Here is a 25,117-nt window from a genome sequence, read left to right as displayed (position 1 = left end):
ATAACATCCATAGATCACTTTCCTTTTTAATTTGTCAGAGATAAAACAAAAGTAACATTTTTATTGTCGCTAAATAGCAGTTCCCTTCCATAAATGATTAACAGGAGATAACAAGCTTGACACTTCAGTGTGAATGAAAATGACAGGATCCAGTCTAGTTACGCCCCCTTCTGGTCACGACACTGATGTGAGATCTGTTTTCTGTTGAAGCTTTTAAATCCAGGTTTTTGTGTAAAAATACCTGTTGTATAAAGGAATTCTGTAAAACCCTTCTCTTTTTCTTTTCAGATGTACACAGTCACATACACACTGAATGAACCACATCAAGACATTTAGTATGATACCTTTTATTTAAACTTAAAAAGAGAGTGGATCAAAAACAGGATTCAATAAATTAGAAATAAATATAATTGCTGTAATAATTAATAGATACATTATAATTACTCAATTGCAAGAGTCTGACAGAAACAGGCCCTCAAAATTTTTTTTTCTCTAGAAAATTCTAAAATCAAAATATTGCATCCCACTCAAACCCTTTCCCCCATTAAACAAAATAATTGTTAAATCAGTAAATAAATAAAAAATAGTTCAAATATTAAAACCTCCCGAATCAAAGTGCAATACCCCCTCCCCCTGTGTTTCACCTAAAATCTAAGTAGAAATTTAAAATAGGTTTGTGATTTCCCATTTTACAATTGGAATGTCATATCCTTTTATGAAAATGATGACGTCACTAGTGGTAATAATAATAACAATAATGATAATAATAGTTATGTTGCTGTGTCCTGTTAAGTGTTTTATCTAAAGTATTATTCTTTTTGCATTTTTTCTCATTTTTTTTTCTTTTTTTAAATGCTGCTCTTTGTAAACTAAACTATTTACAGGTCATTAGGGTCTTCAAAGTCTCTCTAACCTACTCATTTAGTTGTTGTATTTTGTCTTTTTTTATTAGGAAACATTGCTCTATATTTGTCATGTAATAGATGTGGGATAGACATGTTAAAGTCTATTGAAGAGATGTATCAGCAGTTTTTATCAGCATCCTCCCAAAGCACACGGTCTGAGTTGTTTTAGCTGACTTTTACACCCTGTTCCACACAGACTATGGTCAAACCAAGCTCTTGGCTCAATGAGTAAGTTACTTGTGTGAACCGTGTGTATTTATGTGCGTGTCCTTAAGCATGTGTTTGTGCACTTTATGTACATATCAGCCATTTCAGGTTCAGTCTTGAGAGTGCATTTCTCTTTGTGTGTGCGCATCAGTCAGTGTATGCCTGTATGTATGTGTGTGTGTGTGTGTGTGTGTGTGTATGTGTGTGTGTGATAGCACTCCGCAGGCGCTCACAGGTGGCAGACAGTCTGAAAGCACAATGAACCCCGGGATTCCACCTCAGCTGGACTCTGAGAGGTCACCTGTGAAGGAAGGGGTAGTTGGAGGGTAGAGGGAGTGATGCATGAGCAAGGAGAGAGGGAACACAGAAGAGACAACCTTTAAGATTTATAAACAGACTGGACCTTCACATTTGATAAAATATGCCCCTCCAAATCAAACAAGACCCGTCTCTGGGCATGACTGCAGCTATCATCACACTTCCTTTAACAAACTGTACCTTTGGGTGCTCCTAGATTTTCTCAGTTTCGGTTTGGAAGCATCATTCACAGTTGTAAAGATCTTTTAACAGCAGTAAATCATGGTGCTTTACGGCATACACAGTGTCTAGATCATGCAGCTCAATACAGTGAAAACCATTTCTCATGTCCTCATGTGACCAGAAGTGGGTGTGTGGAGGTAAGAATGTGTGTGTCTGTAAAGCTTTGGGCATATGCTTTTATTTGTGTCCTTACTGGCTTGTGCTGCACACATGTGCCTCGGATCATGGCAAGCAAACACTACTAACAACATGCATCACTCTCTGGCATTTGCAGTATAGAAATTCTGGGTGATAATTTGAGCAGAAAATTAGGAATTCAGTACCACAGTTCAAATCCACCATGTCTATATTTTTGTAATACAAAGACTTTGTATCCACAGGAATTTGTTATGTAAAAATTAATGCAGAAATAGAAGTGGAGATGTTTATTTTATGTATTTATAGTGTGTGCTGCCATTTGACGGTGCCTCCACACACACTGACCTTACAGCAGCTTCACATTCTCTGCTCTTTGGTGAAGGTTGAGGGTTTGTGGAGAATCAAATTTACCTCACACTAAAGGAATCTTAAATTATTTTTCTCCCAGAATTCCTACAGCTGAAGGCTGTTCTCCGATAAGCAAGAGGCACTTGTTTTTCCACCATGACAACCACATACCCTTTACCTTAAAACACCAGCGAGAGGAACAGAAAGATTATCCTCAGGTGAGAAAAGATGATAAAACATTTGAAGGAGAGAAAGGTAGAGGGGAGAAGAAGATCGGGAGATTGGTAGAGGAGCAGGACAGAGTTGGTGAAGGTGGTAAGGAGGAAACCAGAAGCAGTGATAGAGAATGTAGAAGAAAAGAAAAAGAGAATAATAAAGGAGCAAAGAAACTACAGTGCTGCATCAGAGTATGGAAAAAAAAGTTACAATCCAGGATAATGAAGTCAGGCTAAGGATTTACAGCTCAAGAAAGTGCATGCTCACCCATAAAGACAGTGTTTTTGACATTAAAATTACATAATCTCATCTGGCTCTTCTCTAGCTTGTACACCTCATTCTTTGGATCAGTTTGTGACCGTATTTTGACATATCTTGCTTGTAACATGTCCTCTTGTTCATCACGGCCTGCCATTATGTACTCGAAACATTCTCAAGCTTTTGTTTTTCCATCAAAATCATTTCATGATTTCTGTATTGCTGCTCTACATCTCACCATTCCACCGCGGAAACCTCTGGACACCTTTCTGTACGGACACCAGTACAACAAGGATTGTTCTGTTCTGTATTACACACTAACAGTGTAACACAGACACATATGCACACAGAGATGCCCACGCGCACGATTTAACCCAAACCATTTGTTCAAATAATAATGACACCAAACAGAACACTACAAAAACTGATCAAAAACAAAGCTGCAAAAAATAACAAGCGTTGCTACAGAATTGATCATATTACTATGGAATGATTAAGTGTATCGAATATCCAATCAAATCTGTTGATTCAGAGTGCAGTCCTGACTATACATAGTTATTGATCAGTATGTGCACAGGTCAATACAAAATAAAGTCACAATGCACCAAACACAGTCTGTGATCACTACAGCAACAGGACATGCAGGTCAACGCATGGCTGGTTGCTTGAGGTGACAGAACAAAAATTGCCAAGGGCAACCAACACAGGCAGTCAATCGCCACAGCAACCCAAACACAGGCCAACCAATCAACTTACAACAATGCGAGAGGAAGGGGGGGTATCAGGGCTTTATCGGTCACTAGGCAACCATTGCCATAGCGATGGGGTCCTGATGAATTATGATTGGACGGAAGAATCTTGGGTGAGGTAAGTTGCGTTTCAGGAAAAGATCAAAACAGCAGGAAAGAAAATAAATAAGATTGTGAAAGAAAAATATAAGGAGAACAATTTCTTTTTGTATTTTAACTTTTACTGAGATAATTAAGTTGCTTTCATGAGAAACCCAATTGCATATTCACTTCAATGTCAAAGCTTTTCCTGCCAGCTTTTTAATATCAATTTTTTTTTGTTAAAATATAAAATTAATTTGCCCATTTTCTCTCATCAAGCCAATTACATCAACCTGCTCCCCAACACACTATAGCGAATCTCTTTTCAAATCCTATGACTCGCTACCTTCTCCCCTCCACCTCACCTCTCTATATTTGTTCTTCCTCCTTTTAGTTGTCACTCAATACGGGCGGTTGGCATCTTTAGGCCTTTTGAGCTGCACTTTGAGTCTTTTCATGCCAATCTGGAAACCGTTCATGGCCTGGATGGCAGCCTGAGCGCTGGCTGGGTTGTCAAAACTCACAAATCCTGAAAGATAGACATAACAGAGATCATTATTTCCTTTTTTTCATTTGATAGTTTACATGCAGACAACAACAAAATATGACATCCTTCACAACCCCAGTCTCTGTTTTCTTTCACTTGTCCATCACTTTTTATGATGCACCTACTCTGCCCCTTTCTTCCCTGTTTCTTTCCCCATCTGTGTGTCTCACCAAAGCATTTGCTCTGGTTCGTAGCGCGGTCCACAAACACCTTCGCTGATATGACATTGCCAAAGGGCAGGAACATCTGCAGCATCTCAGAGTCGCTGAACTCCTGAGGCAGGTGGTAGATGAAGATGTTACACCCCTCTGGACCTGTCATGAGCACACACACACACAAACACACACACATGTATATGAGACAGAGATTGAAATATGATTATGAGCTTTGAAATCCTTATAATAAACAACTTTTAATAAGAGAGAGGTGTGCAGACTCAGTGACAAAGGAAGTCAACCCACCTTCTCTTTGCTGTTGTTGCTGGGGCTGCTGGTGTTGCTGGGCAACCAGTGTTTGCTGCTGGGGGAACGGCTGCCCAACCAATCCGTAGGCAGCAGGGTATGCGGCTATTGGAGGAGACAAAGAGTAACAACATTTGATTGGGTAAAAACAACAGGTGATAACATAAGAGTGCCCAATGGAGTCATTTCCTTACAAGTGACACGTCTCCTGCTGAAGGTGAAAACTATTAACTGTAACAACAGAGTGGAGCAAGTGGTCTATAAAAAGACACTGTTGATTTCAGTCTGGTGTGCACAGATTACATCACCCTATCAAGTCAAAGATTAGGGACCATGTATACAAATGATGTCTCAGTGAAATCAAATAAATCATAAAGTTAATTCATCTTGAAAATTGTTCATCCTTGAAAGTCAGAGAACACACAGATGCATCCATTACTCACTTTTAACAAATGTGCATCTTCATTTACCCTCCTGCCTGAACTGTAAGCTCATTTGCACACATTTATTTATTATATCCTTGATCAATGATTATTTGACATGTAAATTAAAATATTCTTTTCTAACTTGAAGGGGTTTTCATAGCAACAAACATCATGTGCCCTGTTATGTCAGAGCATTTTGTTACATTTTTGTTTCAATGATCCATACATATTATAAAGTACATTCTAGACTATATTCATACATGTTGCAAACGAGTGAATATCTTTACAGGATCCAGATCAAAATGGCATCTGTTCCAACACCAACCTGTGTAGTGTTGCATGCCTGCGTAGGCTTGCTGCAATGGATCCAAGGCTGCTGCCGGACTCTGGGCTGGACATAGTGTAAAACCAGTAAACATGAAAAATACAAGACCAATGAGCACATATACTTTTCCATTTGTTTAATTTATGTGGGGCATTATTTTACATATTCATAAAATCCTCTAGTTTTATCGAAATACCTTGATATGGATGAACACCATTGGTGTATATTGTTTCTGTTTGTTGTCCATTGGTGGGAGCTTGCACGTTGCTGTAACCATTCACTCCTATTGGTGGAGGGAGAGCTGGCACCGGTGTTGCTGCAATAGTTGGAGGAGTGTTTGTACCTATAGATATGAATCCAACCAAAACAATTAGTCTGCGTCACAGACATTTTCACTTTTTGGACTATTTGTGCTCTCAAATCTTTAGTTTTTCACCATTTAGTTTTCCCCCCCAAAAAGTAAACTAAGGTGTAAAAATAAGAACATCTGGTGACTTGAAACTCCCACATGTTGCAACACTGACATTTGTTTTGAGTGTGAAGGGCACGCGTGTGTCAGTTTACCCGAGGATGGTGTGATGGGTGTAATGGGTGTGGCAATGATTCCGTTGGCATTGAGTGCCGCCATCTGCTGCATCTGTACGGCAGCAACTGTTGCCACAGGAGACAAGTACGCTGACTGCGCAACCAGGGCCTGCTGCTGGACAAGCTGTAGACGAGGAAGGAAATAGAGACATGGAGGGGATAGAGGAAAAAGAAGGAGGGGTCGTTGAATTGATATGGGAAAAGGAGAAAGAAAGACAAATGAGGAAGAAAAATGAGAGGAAGGGCCAGGGAGAGGGAGCGATGCAGGAACAGATGAATAGAGATCTAATTACAAGGCCATTATGTCCCGAGTCAGTGGGTTAATGGTTGTGTGTTGCGGGAAAGCTAATGCAAGATGACGTATGTTCTGTTGTCTGGGTAATAACATTAGCTCCAATTAGACCACTGATAGCCTCTTGAAACTTATTACATCCTTTCATAGGCACAGCACTCCCCTTACAAACTTGATGTGTACATACAAGTATGGTACAGTGAGTGTTTGTATCCTTGTGCTTGCCTGTGCGTTGACCGCCTGTGTATAAGCGTTGTAGGCAGGGAAATTGAGAGCCATGGGACTGAAGATGCCCAGTTGGGAGGCCACCTGCTGCATCCTCCTCAGCCCCCGCTCCTTCTCTGTGTCAGCAAACTTTACGACCAGACTGGACGATGCTCCCTGTGAGCAGAGAGATGAGGACAAAGGTAAGTGGTGTTATGCGTTCATGGGACAAAGTTTACTCATTTTTTTTCATTCAGTTTTAATCATTTGTAATCATAGGCACAAAACTCACGGGCATTGTGCGGCTCCCATGCAGGCTGTTGATGGCAGCTTGGGCTTCTGCATGTCCTTGAAACTTAACAAAAGCACATCCTGCAACAAAACAGGATCATTCAATTATAAAGTGCTGCTAAATGAAATAAAGAAGCTTGATATATCTTGTTTGGGAATGCTTGAGCATATCTGCTTTATGTAATTTACCTTTGCTTGCGCCATCTGGTCCTCTCAAAACAGTACACTCGTCTATGCTGCCAAAGGGCTCAAAAAGCCTTCTGACATCCTCGTCACTCTGTTGCTTTCCCAGCATGCCCACAAACAACTTCCTGTCCTCTGAGAGACAGAAGATGTACCGGATAAAGAGAAGAAGAAAGAACATGAAATCAACTTGATTGACCCGGAATGTGTGATGCCTCTGTTTATAACACTGAAGGTTGTGTTCATAGACATGTCTATCCAAGGGACTATGATTTCTCTCCACTAGGGAGCAGTGTTGGCTAGTGATAAAACATTGGCGATAACGAAGGGGCCTGAGGAGTAAAGATCTGATTATGTGCCTGCGTGTACAGGTAAGAGTATCTACTCAAACCAAGTCCAACAACCTGCCAAGCACCCTGCTGACTGCTTGCCATCTCTGTCTTATCCAGTTTGACACCTTCTACGTGTCACAGTGTGCCAGTATGTGAATAATCTTTAATGCAAGCACACCAACCAATGGGCATCTGTGGATGTAAGAGGATGTTGATGTTTAGAATAATTCTGATTTGTGATGACTTAACAGGATGACCCAGGAAGGGAGAAAGGAACTTGTGTGTGTTTGTCTGTCTGTGTGGTGGATGAGTGGGCGGGTGCAACATACCTCCTCGACCTTCACTATCAGCCGGTTTCACCTGGATTGGCCGGTTCATCTGAGACAAACAAAAAAAAAAAAAGAACTTCCATGAAAATAGTCACCTTAATCAAGTCTCCTGGTTTGTCTCACTATCAAACTGACTTTACTGATACTAAATATTCTCTATGGTGACATACAATATTTTATATCCTAGGAAAATAATATGTTTTTGTCCTGTAATTACTTTTCAGTTGCAGGTATGAAGTGAAATGAGAAATTAGTGGACAATCAAAAGGGAAGTAAATAAAGCCTTTTCCAAAATACCTCCTTTGTGGGGCTGCGAATGACACATTATTTGGTTGGGTCCTTATGTTCTTATGTCACTGATAAATCAAGGTTTGGACATGGCGTTAGTGTCTGGACTCTGTCTTAGACTGCCGTCTTTCTATGTTAAACTCATATAGCCTTACCACCTGTGATTTTTGTCACGCACTCACACGCAAACACAAGGGAGCACTGGAGGGGGCAGGGGGGTGGGGGAATTGAGAAGTGACAAGATTAAGAATGAGGGCCAGCTGAGCTGGATTACAGAAGAACTGCGGATTAGATGAGGGACAAGAGTAGGCTGAGATACAGAGAAGGGGCAAAGGGGATGTGGGTGTCAGGAAAGACAGATAATGTTGTCGGGTGAAATGACGAGCGCGTAAAGGGAACAGGGCCAGCCAGTTAAAAATAAAAGGATAAAGAAAACGAGTTGTCGAGAGAGTCCCAGGGACGCTAACAGACGTCAACCGCCTGATAGGGCAGGTGGGAAGTCAAGTGAAATCCAGAGAGCAAATGGAAACACTGGAAAAAGAAGTATTACATGAAGAGTGAGAGAGAGAGAGAAAAAGAGAGAGAGAGAGAGAGGGAGAGAGAGACGGAAAGTACAGGGATGAAAGCAGAGCTGCCCGTGAGAGATGATTCAAAAAAGAATAGAAAGCAAAAGGAGAGGAGGGAGGAGCAGCCACGATTCAGTCGTGACTTGCTCTGTTGAAAAGAAAGTCACGAATACAGAGATTCCTTGCTGCATCATTGCAAATGCACATTCTGAATATCCTTTCCATTCATATATCTTAAGCTGTAGGATAGTGTAGTTCATACATAAAGCCACATATAATCGGCGAAAACATACTACAGACAGTGCTTAGTCATGTCACAGAGGCAAAGGCGACAGATAATTATTATCAGGGAGAAGGGAATAAGGAGAGGATGGGCTGCTGAATGATGGTAGTAAAGGGATGGAGATGACGGGAGGAGAGGGGAGGATTGAACAAGGAACGTACATCAATACACAGAGCAAAGAAAAACATATTTGTGTATGGGTGGCTCTCTGTCACTCAGGTATGATTTTAGCTGAATTATAGGTACTGTACATCTTAGAGCTGTTACTGAGAGATGCTGAGAACATTTCAGCAGAAAAATATGAGAGAAAAGGAGCAGGAGGCGACAGAGAGGAGGAGTATGATGGGGAGGGAGGGGAAGGGATGAGAAGGCGGAATGGAGAAAGATCCCAGTGGGGTGTTAAGGCAATGTAATGAAGCTGGTAATTGAGGTGAGGGCAGAGCAGAGAGAAAATGATCCATACATTTGATTAATCAGCTTCTGGCTGTCACCACAAAGCTATTGATCTAAGGCAAGGCCATCACGCACTGAGACACTAACGCACAAATGCAAACACATTTGTAGACACTTCCTCTACAACACATGTACACAGCATTGAAAAGAATTATATATATTATATATATATATATATATATATATATATATATATATATATATATATATATATATATATATATATATATATATATATATATATATATATATATATATATAATAAATTTATATATATATATATACATATATATATATATATATATATATATATATATATATATATATATATATATATATATATATTATATATGTATATGTATATATATATACACATACACACATAAATGTTTTTTATAACGCAAAGATTTATCAAGCTGTCAGTATAAACATAAACTTGAAGAAAATACACACTCCCCATTAATATTTTTTGTAACTTTAGACTCCATCCATCCATCCATCCATCCATCCATCCATCCATCCATCCATCCATCCATCCATCCATCCATCCATCCATCCATCCATCCATCCATCCATCCATCCATCCATCCATCCATCCATCCATCCATCATATCATGATCCTTGTGTTATTCCTGTCCATCTACACTGCCATCCATCTTGCTCTATCAGCTCATTGATCAGTCCTGTCTTGTACATTGATTTTGGTTTCTGTTGTAGAGCGGGCTGATTGTAGCAAGATTTGTGTCCACTAACCCTTTCTCTGTCCTTGCATCCATCCATCACCTCTTCCATTTCTTCTTTCATTAGGCTGATTCAAGCTTATCATTGTGCATGTAAGGATTTGTTTATGGTAGCAGCAAGGTATCTGTCAGCTTGAATCTCATCCCACACAGACAGACGGATTGCAGATATTCAAACAATGCAGAGGGGCACATGTAGAGTCTTCCAAAAAGTGAACAGTGAATATTTTTCTGAGATTTTGCTACACAGAGATGGAATGATAAATTGAAAGTCAGCTTGAGTTGGGCGAAGGCGGACAACAACCAGTTTCATCAAAAGGAGGAAAAAGCTCAAACAGGGATAATGAATAAGGCTACACTGGTGAAAAACCACAGACAATAGCTACATGGGACAGTCATCATTATTTCAAAATCTAGTTTTACTCAGTCATAAGGCAGATCTCCTCTATGTCTACCGACATTTGTCTTTGCCTTGCAGAGAAAAAGCTAACAGACCAACAACAGTCCATTAACCCAACTTCTTAAATTGTTCCACATAATTTTGAGGCTGTCCCCAAGCTGCACCGATGCAGAGCAGTTGCAGAACCGCTCTCTAGCTCTGAGACAGACAGTCTGCACATTTGTGTGTTCTGGCATTATGATCTAAACTAGATAATATGGATTAACTGAGAAAGATGAGAGACAAAATCAGAAAAGATGGAAGGAAAGCAAATAATAGGAAAAAAATTGCTGCTACAGAGACAGCACAATGGCATAGGAAAATTGGTATGACAACCAGCTTGTTGCCATGGCAATCATGACGGCACACTGGGTAGGTAAACAAGGATGATGGTTGCCAAGGGGGACTGCTGTGCTCTTTGCGTAAACAAAGAATTAGTGCTGGTGAATGGTTTGCTGGCTTTGTACTATCCTCCAAACATCACTCCAAACACATTTTCTCTTTGAGATGTGAAATTGGAAAAATCTGTACAGTGAGCAGTAGGTAGTGAATTTAAGAAAATGATGAAGAGATGAGGTCAGAGGACAGAAGGAGGAATGAGTGTGAGGAAACTGACTCTTTACTGTAGTGATTAAAATTCCCTTGAGACAGGGAGAAAATACAGAGTATAGTCCCTGCTAGTCACACTGTACTTCCGTCTGTCTTCGTCACTCTCCTTTACTCCGACGCCCAAGAAGAGCTACACGTTCCTTTCAAGTCAAATCATCCTCTAATTACTCACATTCCAATTTAGACTCGATTAACAGTGACCATCTGCAAATGTGTGCGTGCACAAGGAGCTGACTTCACACAGGAGTGTGGTTTGAGCCATCCTGCTGCATACTAAGAAGCCAGTGCTGGATTTCGGCATCTTCAAGCAAACTCATATGCGAGGCCATGCATCAGAGCATATATGTGATATATAATGGGAGTCTGAGCTTGAATGAACATTTGTACTTTGAGCCATGTCCACTCATGCACACATGCCCAAGTCCTCCATTCAAACACAGGTTCACTTATATGCTGTGGTGACAACACAAATACAGACTGTACATGTAACTCATCTACACACACACACACACACACACACACACACACACACACACACACACACACACACACACACACACACACACACACACACACACACACACACTGCACACTATACTTTTTCCTTCCATCACACAGAGACAAACACATACTACACACATACAGTTAATCTTACTCCCTGCAGTAATGCGGAGAGGATTGTACCAGGATTAGAGGATATTAAATCCTTGGATTATCCAATCAAATCGTATTTTACCCCCTCCCCCACCCACGCAAAGTCAGTGGAACAAACCATTCCACCATGGTGTGAGAGACGGGGGGGGTTGTGCATCTATCTAAATTTGTGGGAATCATGAATCAATACTGTGACGAGCCAAGGCTATAAATTTGCCTTTTTGGATTCTTTTTTGGCATGGAAATTCTGCAGGGCAATTTTCCACAATAAGAACGAAATGTTCGTTCAAACAGTTGAATAACGGTGATTACAGTGCGCTGCATGACAGGATACAATTGTGTGAGTGTGGATGTAGGTGGAAAAACACAAAAACAAAACACAAGGACTGTCACTCTTTTTCAACCCAACACACAGACGCACACACACTCTTCCTCCATTTTCAATCTGGAGCACTCCATCCACACATTTTCAGATGCCCATCTTTCAGGGCGCTCAAGAAAAGAAAACTATTTATAACCCTTCTACACAATCTAGCATTATTTCTGCCTCTTCCTCCATCCTCGACTTTCCTTCTTCCACTCTCAGCTCCATAATCCCTCCATATTTGCCTAATGACGCAGGCATCTCTGCTTTTTTTATTTTATCTTTTTCTTATCCCCCCCCCCACACTGTCTGTATCTCATTCACATGATTTGCATGCTACAATCAGATCCCCATAGCTCTGCCAGACACTAGTGTTGATGTGATAAAAACACAATTAAGTTATGCAGCAGTGCAGTGTGATTTATATTTCTGCATTTAAAGAAAATAAATAAAAACAATCTACCTGTCTATCTAAATATACTTTTATTATGAAACAGATTAGAAAAATCTCTCTGTTCTTGGTTTGTTTATGATGAATGGTTGTATTTTATTGTAGACACAGCAGTTAAATTATTTAACAAGCAGAACATCATAATGCAGATAGTTTGGCAAAATGTTACCACTTCAATGTTTTCAAAGTAAAAATGAACATGAAATAAAAATGATAATGAATGTAGTAGTTACAGTACAGGACATTTTTGTCAATTTCTTTGTTGCCATGTAATGAAGCAATTAAATGTGCTGCATGTGCTCATAATATCAACTTCTAATGATGATAAATTTATACAACATCAATCACTACTGTAATTATTATCACCAAACCATAAAAAAACTCATATACATATTATTTTATGTAAATTCACAGATAATAATCGGTCCTGAACCACATTATTGCATCACATTTCTGCCCCGCATGTGTGTCAAAATGTCCACAAAGGATGCGTTTTTATGTAGACCACATATGTTAATATTTCAGTAGTGCACAACACATTGTAAATACAATACAAGGGTCTTCCTGATGAAACTGAGTTTCTCTCTCATGTTCACAGCTGGATGAAGACACTGAAATGTGAGAAATGCTGATAAAAATGACAGTGAAGCAGCCCGGCAGTACAGCTCCACCCCTGAATGCTATCATCTCTCTATACCGCCACGTTAGGCTTTGCATCCCTCAGGTTGCCTAGCAACATGGCATCTTATTCAGCTCCGTTGCCTGGTAACGGGGGCTTGCATCTACAATACACGCTCCTAGGTGACCCATCCCCCTGCTCCCATCCCTCCTTCCCATTTCTCTCTCATTTCATTCTTCACACCTGAGAAGTCTGCCCTCCATCTCCTCTGCTCAGTGCACTATCTGGCAGTTAACCCTTCATCAGCCTCTCTGTTGGAGCATGGATTAGCAACACTTGCATTTCTCCCACTCTCTCTCCCTCTCTCGTTTTCTCTTTATCATCGTCTGTACTAATGGCTTTAAACCATGCATAGAGCAGAACTAACCATCCTGTTGATCCGTAGAATATTATGCTGTTTTTGTCAAACCCCACTGAGAACATTCTGCATGCAGCAACAGAGCACTCACAGAAATTTGATCCTTTGGATTTAGTCTAACATAATCCAACGGCACTATAGCGGATAACTCCTAGACCTATGCACTTGGACCTTCTTTCTATTTTAGGAAGTGTAAGTCCTTTGGGAAATGAACTGGTGAATTAAAAAGAATGCTCAAAGCCTTACAAATTCATTATTACAGAAATCTCATATTCACTGAGATTACATTCAATACAGAACCTGTGACACATTTTTATGGTGTTAAACAGGATCCCAGAATATTAAAGATGTGCAAATGGATGGGATGTTCTTGTGACAGAATAAATGAACTATAAAAAAATTGATTGTGTACTAGAATGAAATGTTGAGATAAAGCAGTTTTTTTTTACTGTTTTTCTTTAGTTTGTTTTTTTATCTTAAACTATTTCTTCCTGTTTATGGGTAAAACTTCACAAGAAATATTTTGAGTCTCATTTAACCCAAAGGCAGTATTTAAATGGCCCAAATGTCTTAATCTAATCAAGCAAGGCTAATCTTTCCTTCTAATATACCAAATTGTTACATCTGCTTTGTCCTTAAATCAATTTCCACAGAGCCAAAGAGAAAAGGGAATGGAGATGTGATGTCTTAATTCCTGAAAATGTAACATGATGAGGACAGAATTAAACTAGCTTGTACTTGCAGTACCAGCATTTTCTTTTTTTTGTATTAATTCTATGGTAATAGTTAAAGCCCTCAGATAGAAACGGTACCAAACTGAATGCTGAAACCTCCCGTTAACAACTTTAAATACAGCTTCCCCCCCCATGGTCAAAGTGAAAAGGCCATTATTTGGACATAAGGTTGAAGTGTGGTTAGAGAGGGGACCTCAGATTGGACGTCACACCCCAGGTGCAACTAAAAGTCCTGTCATCGGCTCGCCGCCTAATTACACACACATGCATATGCAGGGACACACCAGTGGTTCCCTCTGACAGATGTCTCTGTTTAAACTGACAGAAGTATGCCCTGACTCCCTCCCGGTCCTCCACCACCCAGAGAAAAGCCTTTCTTCCACACACCACCCGCCTGCCCCTTCCTCCATGCTCATTATGGTAAACTTTTGTCTTGTTTCCTCCTTCTCTCTAACATAACCTCCTCAACTCCTCCCCTGTCTCACCCTACCCCCTCCCTGTCTGTACACCCCTATTCATACTAAACCTCCTCATGGCCCTCCTCCACGTCTACTCGGCACCCTTTCATTCATACAATCTCACACATTCATTCAGGCCCCTTGCTCTATATGTCCATCTCTGTCCAGACACATAAATATTACATGTGACAAGGCATCTGGATTGTTGGTTGTAGTGAGTAGTTTGGTATTCACATATGGTAGACTAAAACCTGCCAATTCACGTAAATGCAGATCACAGAAATAAAGAAGTAAAAGTGACAACGACTTGTTTATAAGATTGGGGGTATTAAATGCCACATGATCCAGCACAATTCATCAAGGACACTGGTTAGTGGTCCAATCGCCATCCAGGCAGTGGGACTTGGGCAGCATTTAAGATCAATTTGTTTGAGTGATTTTTTTTTTTTTGGCACACTTCTTTCTGGCACGTTTACTTTCTTGAAAATTCCTTAAACACACAAAAGGGGCTCTCCTAATGTATCCCTATTGCAGTCTTCTATCTACAATATTTCCTATCTTTAACATATCTTTTAAATGTGAGGGTTTCAGCAGACAAGTTTTGATTTCCAAATTTATCAAGATTTATATGGAAAAACAACACTGCCTATGGTTTGTATTAAATAAGATTTAAAGCAGAGTTTAGATGTGACGATTCAAAAGCAAAGCATGCATCACAATAACTAATAAAGACTGAAAACACAACTAAACAGAAAATCTCTTCTATGAATGTGAAGGGAAAAAAAACAGACAGAAGCTGGCGGCATTTACAAAACAGATGGTGTGTGATATGGACTCAGCTCAATTTTAGGCTACTTTGGAGCTCAGCATCTGAGAGACGCTGGTTTGGCACTGAACAATCACACAATGTGGTAATCATGTCCACATCAACCAAAATTATCCAAGTGACCAGTACATAAACATTCCTCTGTGTGTGTGCGAGTGTGCAAGCATGAGTGTTTATGTGAGTGTGAGAAAGAGAGAGGTCTTAAAGAGGCAGGTGCTCTCTGGGGTCAGATTTTTATGATGCTACGATAACATTGTCCCTCAATTTCTCTGTGAAATATAAGGCCATCACACTTTGTCTCTGCAGACTACATGCAAAATGTACCTATATATATATATATATATATATATATATATATATATATATATATATATATATATATATATATATATATATATATATATATATGTATATATATATATATATATATATATATATATATATATAAAATAAATATATACATATATGTATGTATATGTATATACACATACACATATATGTAAATATATATACACACACATAACACACATTTATGCACACACGCACACTCAGAAGAGACATTTCTTTTTTCATTAGCAAGATAAATTCCCCCTGGTCTTAGCTGTAGATAATGCTACACAAACACCCTTCTGGTCTGCATTCACCATCTGTATTACTCTTTGTGCTCGCGGTATTACTTCTGTCTTGTTATCACACACACACACACACACACATACACAGTCAAATCTACACCTGTCCCTCTACTCCCTTCCCGTCCCACACACAGTGAGGATAAAAATAGAGAAACAGCGTGAAGGAGGGGGGGAGCGATACGAATCACAAACCCCATCAGGAGAGGAGAGATAGAGGCAGAGGAGGAAGTGAAAGAGAATATAAAGACAGACAGAGAGGGAACTGGGGTCTGTTCTAAATTGAAAATGCAGCAGTAAGCAGTGAAGGGGAATAGTAAACAGTGCTGCTGACCACATAAATATGTGAAATTAGCCTACAAAGTCGCCCTAGTGGATAATTGCTCATCATAGCTTTGCCCCTTAGGGATGCTGTCTGCCAGGCTTCTTAGATTCCACATGGAAACACACACACAGAACATACACAACACACACACACATACTGAGTGGCTCTGATAACCATCAACTACACATACTGAATGATGGACACATGCAAAGATAGTGGCTATCTTTCCAGTCTCATAATACTACTGGCATACTAAAGGGCTAAGCAATTTTGTGAACCACAATTACATCGATGTGGATTAAATGTATCACTTCACGTGTATCACATATCAATTACATCAATATCGCAGTGTTTCTATTTCTTTGGCTGTACTTAAAGTACAAAATGATGTAACATCAGTATAAGACATAGCAACAGCATCGCTGCTGTTTTTGCACCTCGCAGGTCTGTACATGCACGCCCATTTTGCATCCATATAAAGCAGAACATTTTCAGCTCAAGACATACCTAATTTCACTCCTCCTTTGGATCTGGGCTCAATAAAATTTGTAATTTTTGTAACAGTAACCCTGGGACTACTATTTCAATTTATCGGCTTCAGAGAACTGTCAGACCGTATGCATTTAATCGATATCACAACTACAAACTTCTATTTTTTTAATACATGTATTGATCTTTTGCCGTATCACTTATTGTTAACTACTTGTCCTGTGGCACTTCTGCCTTTTTAATAATTCATAGGTGCCAAGTGTGTCACGGGAAGTACGATGTGTGTATATGTGCATGTGCCTGCTTTGTTTAGCCTCCGACCAAAAAACAGGGAGCAGAGTGCTGCCTGGAAAGCAGTGAAGCATAACAACAAACACCTGGTAAGCAGCTTATCACACTTTAATTTCACCTACACTGAGATCTGCGGATGCCAGCGTGACCAAACAGATGTATGTGTGTGTGCTCATGTGTTCCTGTGCACACACGTGTGTGTATGTGCAAACAGTTGTGGTTAAGGTAACACAAAGATGAAGGGAGCGATAAATACAAAGAGAAGAGGGTGCAGATTAAATGGAGAGAAAGATATCAACAGTGAAGAACAAAAGAACAGATAAGGGGAGAGATATGGGAGGACATATGGCAGCAGTAAGCTCAGCAGTGGCAGATAGTGAGTGAAGGCAGATATTAGGTTAAAATCTTACCAGGATGGATGGGAAGTACTGTTTGATGAAGAGAGTGGGGGGAGGATGCATTAAAGAATTTGGACAGTTTTTTTTTATTTCATTTTGAATAACTGATTACTCGATATTTTGCATTTCAATTAGCATGAACATATACGTGTACAAATGTATGTGAACATAAATGCCATGTCTTTGATTAACTGTCTTTGCAAAGACGAAACTTAAAAAAACTATTATGAAAGATTACGTATTGTCACTAAATCTGGGTTGAGAAATTAAGCTATGCGTTCCAAATTGTTGTTACAAGTAGCAAAGTAAAAGAGGAAAAAAATCTAAGAGAAAGAGATCTATTAATTCAGTCAAATATATTGTTCTACATTATGGCGATGGTAGAACTTAAAGGCCACGTCATTCTGCTGGAAAGGAAGTTTTATAGCCCCAACAGCATCCTCTGTTTTCCCCAAAGGAATTGTTCCCTGAAGGCTGAGGCCCTGACCTCTGACCTCGCACACGTGCTGTCGACCTACTGCACAATCTGTTTAAACTAAAGATACATAAAAGCAATCTAAAGCTTTTCTTCATCTTTCGAATAGAAAATACTGAAGTATTTCATTTTGTTTGCACATATACTTATATTAGGGTAAACTTTAGTTTCTCCATTATATGACCCCTCTAACAGAAGCAAATGAGATGTTTATCCTGATCCTGTCCTGTTCCCTCGCCGATCATTATCTGAGCTATATTCTGCATGCTTTTTTCAGTATTGTACACCAAGAAACACATTTTTGCGACAATTTTCATTTCTACATGTGAAAGTGCCACATGCATAATAAAAATAAGCAATCCAGTTATCAGATGCAAATGAACAATAATATGTGGCAGCTAAATGGAAACTCTTTCACATGGATGTAAACTAGAGGGAATTACAAATATCTTGTATTAGAACAAGATATTTGTACGCTACAATCCAACTGGACAGCATTTCTACTGTAAAATTTCTGTGACTAATATCATGTAACTCTTGCTCTCCTCATGTCACGCTCTTTTTTGCTTCTCTTTCTGTGTCCAAATTAAACACAAGGCGCAGGACAGTCTGATAAGGCCATCTGTTCATCTCCCTCCTGCTCTCAATCCCTCTGTACTTTTTTTTTCCTCATTTTCCAATCTGACACTCTGTTGCCCATGCTGAAACCAGCAAGTAGATTTGACACATTGTTTCTCTGCGTACCGCTATATGTTTTTCTTGAAACTCTCATCACTCTTTTGGCATGTTTGAATTGTCAAATTTGCATTTAATCCCCATCAGTGGCGGACACCAGCGATAAACACTTTTTGCAACACTTTTAAGTACTTTGCCATGGATGTAGGAGAAAAGCATCTGTATGAGTGTGATGCCACATTTCCATAAATGTTACATGAGGTGCCTGATGTTACACCACCTAATGCAATTTATAGTAATTCCAATATCCAAGTCCCCCTCGACCGTACACACAAACACACACATATACACATTTCAGGCTTCTTGCCCCACAGCCAGCCCTGAAGCTGGCTTTGAAAATAAATTTGTGATAAACCCATCATGAAGCTTAACAAATAGAGCAGGAGAAGACAAGCAGAAGAGGAAGAAAGAGAGGAGATGGGGGATACTAGGGAGGGAAACGGTCAAAAGGGTCAACTAATTAAGAGGAGGGGAAATGAGATGAGGGGTAGAGGAAAGGTAGGAGGGAGTGAGATGGTGGGAGACTGTGTGAGGACGACTGGTGTTGAGAAGACTTAGAAGGGTTACCATAAATGACTGTGAAATGAGAATCCAAGGAGGAAGCGCTAGTGTGCAGTGAGAGAAAGAAATGAGTAAAGGACAGCGGGAAAGAAAAATGGTGGGGGGTGGTGAGGAGATGCCATGAAATAAAATGAAAGCGCTTGGGGGGGGGTTGAAAAGAACGTTATATCCTACTGATGCAAGTAAAGTGGAAGAGAAGGAGTTGAGCACGGGACAAAGGGGATTTGAGTGGAAAAAAAGGAATAGGTTGGAATGAGGGAACGGATATTGAGGGTTGGTGGAAAATAAAAAAAGAATACAGAGAAGACGGAAACGCATTTCACGGAGAGAAAAAAAAGAAAGGACAATGTGTGCGAGAGAGAAAAAAAATTTTAAGTTGAAATCCTGTCAAAGAAGGCAATGGAGGCAGAGCGAGGAATGAGAAAATAGAACAGAGAAAAGATGAATATATGCAGGGAAAAGAGATAGAAGACTAAACGTAAAGATACTGTGAGGGCGAATATTCACTGTTCAGTGGCCCATCAAGATAATGTATGCAGTAGCTACAAAAAATGTGGAGATTGATACATCCAGAATAATATAAACTCTTGCAAACTCAACCATGGGTCATTATACCAAAGGGACACGCTTTCAATGGAAATTAATGACAATGACAAGGCCACATAGAAGAAGAAAAAAAAGCCATGCATGCTCACACTCACTCCTGTGTTAAATGTAGAATAACCAATTAAGTTAACATGCATGTTTTGGATTGTGGGAAGATCTAGCAAACCTAGAGAAAATCCCAGCAATAGGAGAACATGCAACCTCCACGCAGTCTGCACACCCCGGCTTCAAATTTGAATCAGAAACCTTCAAACTTTGAGGCAACAGTGCAAACCACCACATCACCTGAATTCAGGTCAACTCACAAACATCCTGAAATAGCCACTTGATCAAAACATATGTCATTTTTTTTTTTTAGATAATACTCACAGGTTCAAACAAATTGAGAAAAATTATTATTATTTTTTTCTTCCCATCAACAGCCTGGCTTAAGGAAAAGCCACGACAACCACACCCTTAGCACTTGTCTTCCAATGGGGAGAGGTGCTTCAGATTTCTTTTTCCTGCTGGCCTTTTAGTAAATCTCCCCTGCTGGTAAGTATCTACAATGCAAATGTTTTCTCTGTGCGTCCAGAATATTTATCATCGTTTATCTGGAAATATGGTGCAACGCTCCATTAAGAATGCAGACACATGTATAACTGCTAGAGTTGTAAATAAAGGAATAGGATAAAGTAAAACCCAGAAGAATAGGATATAAGTATGAGTCAAAGAGCAAAGCAGCACAAGAGAGAAAAGCTACAACAGACAGACGACAGGTGATTAAATGCAGAGAGGTCAGACCTCTTAGCAGTCCCTAATTGGATTAATGTCATTATGAGTACACTGTCCTTGTATAGGTGAGTGTGTATGTGGAAATACGGAGGCATTCCCCCAGCTAGATGAAAGAGCCTGCATCATTGCAATATGTATATATGCAGGGATTTGTGCTCATATGTGTCAGAACATTTCCCTTCCCCCAATGCCCTTACTTCAGGCTCTCCTTCAACAATTTTCCCACAAAGATCATATCAACTCACAAGCTTCTGGAGAGGGCGCAGAAACTGAAACTCTGATGAAGAGCAAGGCAACACAGATAGAATGATATAGATAGATGTTCAGAGACGACAGAAACAGACTAACTATTCTCTCGTAACTAAAAATTGAAATGAGAACTTGGATAACATTAGAAAATGCAATTTCTGTTCAGGATTACGTATCAGATTGACTCCACTTTGTCTAGGTCGGGTGGTTTTGCACAAATCCTCTGATGTAAAAAATTAGGATAAATTTGCAAGATGTTCCAAAACAGGTATTGTACAATCCTGCAGTGGAAACCAGGTCAGAGAGAAAATGAAAGAGGGAACGATGGAGAGGTACAGCCTATGAGACAGACAGTACTTTTGCTCAGTGCCCCTTCCATAATGAACAGTGTCCTACCCCAGCGCAGCCGCAACGCTCAATCCCTCACTAGAGAGACTAGAGGGAGCCTGGGATGAGACAAAGGGGAATGGTCACATTAATTACACACACTCTTTAGAAGGGAGCTATCACCGGAGGCTAACAGAGGGGACGACAGGAAGATGGAGAGACAGAGAAAGATAGAGAAATGGAGATGATAATGCTCACGGAGTACCCTATGTGTCTCCAGTGAATGGGAGTGTTTGTCCTTACCAGCAAGACGCCTGCCGGCTGCTGAGTTATGTTGCACTGTTACTAATGGGAGCTGAACCTCCAATCATACAGTAACATACTCTGTGTGTGTGTGCATGTGTATATGTGCGTGTGTGTGTGTGCGTGTGTGTGTGTGTGTGCGTGCGTGAACGCGTATCCAGAGCAGAACGTTCTGTCTGTGTACGCAAGTGAGGAGGTTGGCTCTGTGATATGAATATACATGAAAAATTGTGCGTATTGTTGCGTAAGTGCAAAATGAGTAATGTCTGGGGACGTGTGTGTTTATGATTGTTTGTTACGTGCACTTACCCCCGGCAGTGTTTTCTGCTCATGAAGAGCGCTCTGGGCTTTCAGTGCCGACTCTCTTGCACAGTACGTCAGAAATGCACATCCTGTCAGACAGAAAAAGGCACACAAACAGAAAAAGACGGAGAGAGAAGTTATGGTAGAAAAGGTCACTTAATGGCTCTAAAAAATGCGTTATTCTTTGTGTCTTTGTCTGTATTATCCCAGTACAAATACACACACTTTCAAACATACACACACTGTCGCTAAGCATTTAAATGTTCCCTTTTCCCGCTGCCTTCCCTGATTATTCGCTGCCTACTCTAAAATATCGTCTGGATAATCATGTGAGACAATTAAAAATATAAATAAACATGCACTGAAAAGTAACTTTTCTGGACAACATCATTGTGGTGTACTCTAGCGTAGAGAAGAACACTCCACGGCACGGCACATTTCAGAACGACACGGCACGAGTCAGCACACATGACAGCACCACAGACGTGTGTGCGGGGCTAACAAGGCCTTTCAGGCTTGCCACTGTCAGCTTCATCCCCTCTTCCAGCCACTATGCATGCCTCACAATCACTCCAAATGCACTCCCTCTGTTTTCCTATGTGCTGTACCTGTGTCTGAGTGTGTGAGGGAGGGGTACGTAGAAGAGCTGGCTGGCCAGAGCTGTTTACTACACCTGTCACCAGCACTAAGACAACAAGATTAGCAGCAGGTTAGCATCCCCAGTGACATCTCACACAGACTAATTCAGGTTAAAAGAAATTAATTCACAAAGGCGTTAAATCTGAGGAGTTGATGATGACTCAACATAATGCCAGAAAAAAAAAAAGAAATAAAAAAAAAAGAAATGCAAAGAATAAGACATACGCTGACACACAGGAAATTAGATAGCACAGGCACACATGAATCTTGTAGTCCATCTCATTGCTTTTAAGAGGGGCTTACTGTGGCTGTGGGGATTCTCAAAACAACAGATTCTTTCCCTGTGTCACCCAGGCTTACAGGCCCATTACACTGATTGGAGCATACAGTGTAATCTGGTTCATGTAGCACACAGGACAGGACCCCGGTCACTTTGTTTGTGTTTGTGTGTGTGTGTGTGTGTGTGTGTGTGTTTGAGTGAGTAAAAGAAGAAGAATGTGTCCCATCTTCATTTGTAGTATCTGAAGTTCTCTAAAACTTGTTAATCATAAATAACAGGCTCTTGGGTCAACCTATCATATAGTTAAGATTCATTTATATGAGATATCCTCTTATGGAATATTAAGGTCAACGGCTCTAATTTTTAGTAACACTTTAATTAGACATTGAATTCATTTTTGTCACATTCATATTCCTACATAAAAGCATTTTGATTCAGTGTACATGCGACAACGTAGTTTGCTTGTGTGTCTTCGAGATCTCACACTGCACAGGTGTGCTGTGACAGTTTCTATGGATACATGGGGCAATTGATGCTGAAAAATCCACCTATGACATATCTGCCTAAGTGTTAAACATCAGTTTACCTAGTCTTGTATCAAGCTATCTGCAATTATCTTTGTGTCATTATTTTTCTGTCTCTTAAAGCTGTGTTATAGGAAACCAAGACCTACCTTTATGCATCCCAGTGTATTTGTCCTTGATCACGGTTAACTCATAGATCTTCCCAAACTGCTCAAAAATGGGTTTGAGGTCCTTTTCCTCCAGATTCCGGGGAATCTGCCCCACAAACAACTTGATGGCATCAGCCTCCTTCATTGGGACAAAGTGGAGGAGATTATTCCAGGGACTGAGGGGCAAACGATCACGAGCAGGTATCCCTGGAAAGGACCAGCGGATGCTGGACAGATCCTTGTTTTAAAGCCAGAAAGATGGAGACAGAAAAAAAAACAGTTGGAGGCAGTCATTAAAAATCGGATATTATGCCAATTATTTATGGTGGTATTTATAATTAATGATGCATAATCCAACAGAATTAATAAAATTACCTTGGGGGACTGTTTTTTTAAGGATATTTACAAATGTACCATAGAATCAACATATTCGTTTTCAAGCATATAAAAAAGGAACAATTTACATTAGTAAATAAACATTCTTATAAAATTCACTATTTGAATGTAAATATGAGTATAAAAGCATTTGAGTGATGATTATGAGTATTTATTGTCCAGCCTGATGACAAAGGACTCCACCGGCTTATTGAAAAACAATTATGCAAATGTTAATTAGCCAATCAAAAAGCAATAATGGCACTATTTTCCCAAATTGAACGTAAACAAAAAGCATTTTTTTTTTTTTTTTTGTGAGCCAGCATTACCTTTTGTTGGATAAACGGTGTTCAGGATCCCTGCACATGAAAAAGAGAAGAAACACCGTGACTGGGGGGGAATCATTGCAATAGAGCAGTTTCTTTGTTTAGGCAGCTGTAGGTTACAGCATACACACGGATGTCAGGGGGGCTCCCTTGCTCTTTGTCCGATCCCATCTCAATGTATACACACACACACATACACACACACTAAAGGCTGATTTATGGTCCCGCGTCACACCAACGCAGAGCACTCTGCGCGTCGCCGCGTAACCTACGGCGTAGGCTCTGCGTCGATTTAACGCGGAATCATAATTCAGGCTTAATGCACATATACATTGAAACGCCAGAACCAAACAATGCATGGAAATAAATGTGAACTTCCCCATGCTCCAGCTCCTACCGTGAATGAGCAGGGTTTGTGGCTCAGATCGGAACTTGAAGGATGCTCTCTCCGCCGCTTCTCTCTGTTGTCCTCCTCACCGCCGTCGCTCTCTCCAGTCCCGTCCTGCCTCCAGTCTCTGGATACTCTCCGCTCTTTGTGCCAGCCGCTTTCCCCCTCTCGCCTCCTCAGTGTGCAGATACCACGGGCTCAGTTGCGTTTTTTTTTTTTAGAAAAGCAAAAACAAAATAAAAAAGGAAAAAGGGAAAAATCCCGTGTCCCTGGTCTTGGAGGGAAACGGAGGAGAGTCCTGGTGGTGGCAGGTGACAGCTTATTATCACCGAAACTACCGGAATAAAAAAAATGTATAGGAAATTCTAACAAAGCTGACTGGTTATTACAATCAAGAAAGTCCCCTCTCTTTTTTTTTTTTTTTTTTTTTTTTTTTTCCAATTTAGTTGCAAAGTATTAAGGGGGGTAGACAGGTTCCACAAAACTTACAGTAGTTCACACTAGATTTGTCTCTTGTAATAGTCTCTTTCAGCTTTGCCGGTATAGTCCCCGCCGTTAAAGGGCGTATTTCAACTAAAGAGTTCTGGCTTTCATGTATTTCTTGTCGTGTCTCCGCGTCCCACGGCTGCGTGGCTCTCCCCGTCCTGTGGATG

The 25,117-nt window shown here is 40.2% G+C and overlaps 1 protein-coding gene across 1 annotated transcript; it reads right to left on the bottom strand.

Annotated features, from left to right (window-relative positions):
- Positions 1 to 351: 351 nt before the first annotated feature.
- LOC133432879 (CUGBP Elav-like family member 3) lies at positions 352 to 25,117 on the bottom strand. Its single transcript, XM_061716927.1, has 15 exons — positions 24,474 to 25,117; positions 24,080 to 24,109; positions 23,376 to 23,613; positions 21,790 to 21,872; positions 7,417 to 7,465; positions 6,762 to 6,890; positions 6,574 to 6,653; positions 6,303 to 6,458; positions 5,765 to 5,909; positions 5,397 to 5,543; positions 5,201 to 5,266; positions 4,451 to 4,555; positions 4,160 to 4,303; positions 3,808 to 3,971; positions 352 to 1,413 (listed from the first exon to the last, which is right to left on the bottom strand). Exons 3-14 carry the CDS (start codon positions 23,518 to 23,520, stop codon positions 3,844 to 3,846), a joined length of 1,377 nt encoding a protein of 458 aa, XP_061572911.1. The 5' UTR covers positions 23,521 to 23,613; positions 24,080 to 24,109; positions 24,474 to 25,117; the 3' UTR covers positions 352 to 1,413; positions 3,808 to 3,843.

Source organism: Cololabis saira, chromosome 3 (genome assembly GCF_033807715.1).
Source record: "Cololabis saira isolate AMF1-May2022 chromosome 3, fColSai1.1, whole genome shotgun sequence".
In the NCBI taxonomy this organism is placed as follows: domain Eukaryota; kingdom Metazoa; phylum Chordata; class Actinopteri; order Beloniformes; family Belonidae; genus Cololabis; species Cololabis saira.
The sequence above is the reverse complement of the archived record's forward strand: the minus strand, read 5'-3'. Positions and strand labels throughout refer to the sequence as shown.

What these genes read in the sequence shown, in the direction of transcription:
- LOC133432879 (XM_061716927.1), bottom strand. Translation starts at nt 23,520, where the DNA reads ATGAAGGAGGCTGATGCCATCAAGTTGTTTGTGGGGCAGATTCCCCGG. An exon ending in ATACACTGGGATGCATAAAG is followed by an intron (nt 21,873 to 23,375) that starts GTAGGTCTTGGT and finishes TCTGTCTGACAG; the next exon opens with GATGTGCATTTCTGACGTAC. An exon ending in TGATAGTGAAGGTCGAGGAG is followed by an intron (nt 6,891 to 7,416) that starts GTATGTTGCACC and finishes TCTGTCTCTCAG; the next exon opens with AGGACAGGAAGTTGTTTGTG.